The 3,131-nt window shown below is 47.1% G+C and overlaps 1 protein-coding gene across 1 annotated transcript in view; it reads left to right on the top strand.

Moving 5' to 3' along the window:
* Positions 1-1,386, top strand: part of KIAA0196 (KIAA0196 ortholog) — a 28,046-nt gene extending 26,660 nt beyond the window's left edge. Inside the window, exon 29 of the mRNA XM_009079144.1 lies at positions 1,139-1,386. Coding sequence (XP_009077392.1) covers positions 1,139-1,386 — 248 coding nt within the window. The remainder of the gene's footprint in view (positions 1-1,138) is intronic.
* The last annotated feature ends 1,745 nt before the right edge of the window (positions 1,387-3,131 follow it).

Below are 3,131 nucleotides of genomic sequence, written 5' to 3'. Positions count from 1 at the left end.
TAAACCTGAAACACAGCGTTAGGGCCTGGGGATGAGACAAGCACAGCTGTTCAGAACTGTGTCTTTTCCTGTGCTTTAAGACAGCACCTGCAGCTGCCTCTGTGAAATGTAACATCAGCACTAGTCTGTATAATTAACCCTTGTTTAAACCTTGGCATGATACGCAGTAAGTATCTCCTCCAAACATTGTACATTTTGTACTGCACATTATAAAGGCTGTATGTAATTGTTTATGTATAAATAATTTAGGTTTTTTGTTCTGAAGAACTATTTGTGGAAGTTTGACTTTTGTATCAGAAAAGAACAACAAAATGGGAAATAAAGGTGCTGGATAGTTTGGCAGGACTGATGATTGCAAAGTTTCAATTTTCCTGTTAAAAGAGCCATGAGTGAGAATGCATATACAGTGAAAAGAGGTTTGATGTCTGCCTATGTACCACAAAAAGTTTTCTTCTCTAGAGGACGGAAAAATAATTAAATATCCATAGCTGAAAAGTTCTGTCAGGCTCCTTAAGGGCACAAATATTAGTGCAACTGTAGTTTGACTAATGTTGGGGACAAGGTGTTTATTCACGTAACTTTCAGTCTTGGTGTGTCCCTTAAGGGAGAGGGAGCACCCAAGTTCACAGATGCTCATGGTCAAAATGAATGGCAAAAGTCAGAGAGTTTGCAAAAAGTTTTATTAATAAATTACACACTTGGCATAGAAATTGGTATGTTAGTCCCTGACCTCCTATATAAGCACATGGCAGTGAGTTTTGGATAAAGGGTAGGGTGAAAGGGAAGAGAGAGAGAAAGAGGATTAAAGAGGGAGAGAGAGAAAGAAAGAGAAAGAGATCACCAGTCCTGGCTCCAGCATTGATCCAGCAGATGCATTGTCCTGGGGTGGGCACATGCCTGCCCAGACTTCATGAGGGTATTTTTTTACAGATAAGTTTTCCCCACTCTGGAGATAAGTTTCTTAACTGTATTATGCTTATCTCTAGGAGCCAGAACAAGGACATTTGTTCCAGAAGAGTGCTCTCCTCCCTGTGTATAGCCCCTTGCTCCAGCCACAACAATCCTTGCTAGTACTGCCAACAATCCTTGGTTGGCTCCACTATCAGTGTTTGATACATACACATTTGTCCCCTCCTAGGCTTCTGCAGTATGGAACATTTTGCATCTAGCTTAATTATCTTGCAAGGAGCTGCTGTGGGTGTGCCAGTGGGGGATGTTACCTTATCACTGGGACAGCTTGGTACTTACGAGACTGGAAAAGAGGAGGCAAATGCCACAGCTGAAGGGAAAGGTTACTTGGACAGAGGGGTTTGTGTCACTAACAGACTGGCAAGACTAGATGACAAACTGACTCTGTTTAAGAAGGGAAGAGCAAAGGAAGTGTGAAGTCCCAGGACATGGCTCCTGTCTGCTTCACCCTCTGCCTGCAGTGAAGATTTGTCTCCTTCAGTAGTCCCTAAATCCCCCAACTGTTCTCCCTAGAAACAGAACAGGGACCAAATGATCTGGCTGGGGAAGACTGTCCACACCTTCCCTTTGTACTACACGGGAGTCAGCATAACAACAGGTTGGGGCCTTGCTGGGCACTGCTGCAGCAGCAGTTCTGATTCATAGAAATCAATCCCATTACCACAAGAAGAGATAGATCAGTGAATTTCAGGAGGCTGGAAAGGCTGGATCAAGGTGATTGTGTAATGTTGCAACTAGCAGAATACTGTCAGTGTTTGGATCAAATGAGGATTACTAGAGTGCCTGAACATAATATGGAACGTGATCTGTTAACAGCAGAAAACGCTCCATTGGTTCCTGACCAGCTTGGACCTTGGAGCTTGTGGCAGGGAGAACTGTGGCCCCCACCATTGTGCTGATCCCCATGCCAAGCCTGTGGCCTTCAAACAGCACCAGCTGCTACCTCAGGGATACCTGCACAAACCCATGATGCATCCCCCTGCTTGGGTTCAGGCAGCCCCACCACACACACACACACCCATACCCATATAACCACACCTCCATGTGCCCCACCCCCCTCCTCCACTCCCCAGGAAAATATGCCAAAGGATGCAGTGGTGGCAGGATGCTGCCTGCCATCCTGCCAAGCAAAGCTGCTGAGCCAGGCAGGGGTAGAAAGCAGGGTGCAGAACTGATGACCTTGCTTTTGGTATTAGCTAAATCCCCCCCACTCCACTGCTGAGGTGCATCCTGCCTTGGAGGTGTGTATAAGACATTAACTGAAAGGGTTAGGGGTACATAGACAGCTGGCCAAGACACAGGAAACCACAGTGGGGCTGGGATTTATGGACATGCTTAAAGCAGAAATATCTGAATTTATAGGTGTGGGTTTGGCCATAACAATCCCATGCAGCACTACAGGCTGGTGACAGAGTGGCTGGAGAGCAGCCAGGCAGGAACTTGCCCAGTGCCCAGCTCCCTGCCCATAGAACTTTCATGCCAGACAAGACATAGCACAGGCTTCCCTAGCAGTCAGTCTGCCCCCAGGTGTGATGGGTGCCCCTACTTTGGGAGGTGAACAGCACTGTAGTTCAGGCATCACTGACTAGAGCCCTGGCTGACATCAGCAGGCCTGGAGCACTGTGCTGGGCTGCATCTCCCCAGGAGCCAAGGAGCCTAGGCCACATCTTAGCAGGAGTAAGTGTTGTCTGAGCTGAGGCTGGGTAGGATTAAAGCAGGGGTGGCTGCACTCCTGCACGTATAACAGAGGTGGGGCTGGCTATGAGTCAAGCACTTCACTCTATAAAAACCTGTATGGTAGCCACCCTGAGCCCACTGTGCTCCCCTGAAGGGCAGCATGGTAGGGATCCCCCTCGAGCAGGGACACCCCTCAAGGTTCCTCTTTGAGACTGGACCCCTTACCCAGCATCTACAACGAGGTAAGTGACATCTTATCTTGGCCCCAAGGTGCACTGTATGCAGGCAGTTATACATCCAGCCATTACTAGAAGTGTAGTAAGCAGTGGTGTTGTACAACTGTCTAATCACTGTGTGAATCATCATTTAAATCATTGTCAAATCACTAATTCCATCATTGCCCAATCACCACTTGATTACCATTTGACTTCACTTATCAATCATCATTTGTTCATCATTTGATGTCGTGGTTTAACCCCAGCCAG

Source organism: Acanthisitta chloris, unplaced genomic scaffold (assembly GCF_000695815.1).
Source record: "Acanthisitta chloris isolate BGI_N310 unplaced genomic scaffold, ASM69581v1 scaffold127, whole genome shotgun sequence".
Lineage (NCBI taxonomy): Eukaryota > Metazoa > Chordata > Aves > Passeriformes > Acanthisittidae > Acanthisitta > Acanthisitta chloris.
Note: the sequence above shows the minus strand (reverse complement) of the source record. Positions and strands in the feature narration are given on the sequence as shown.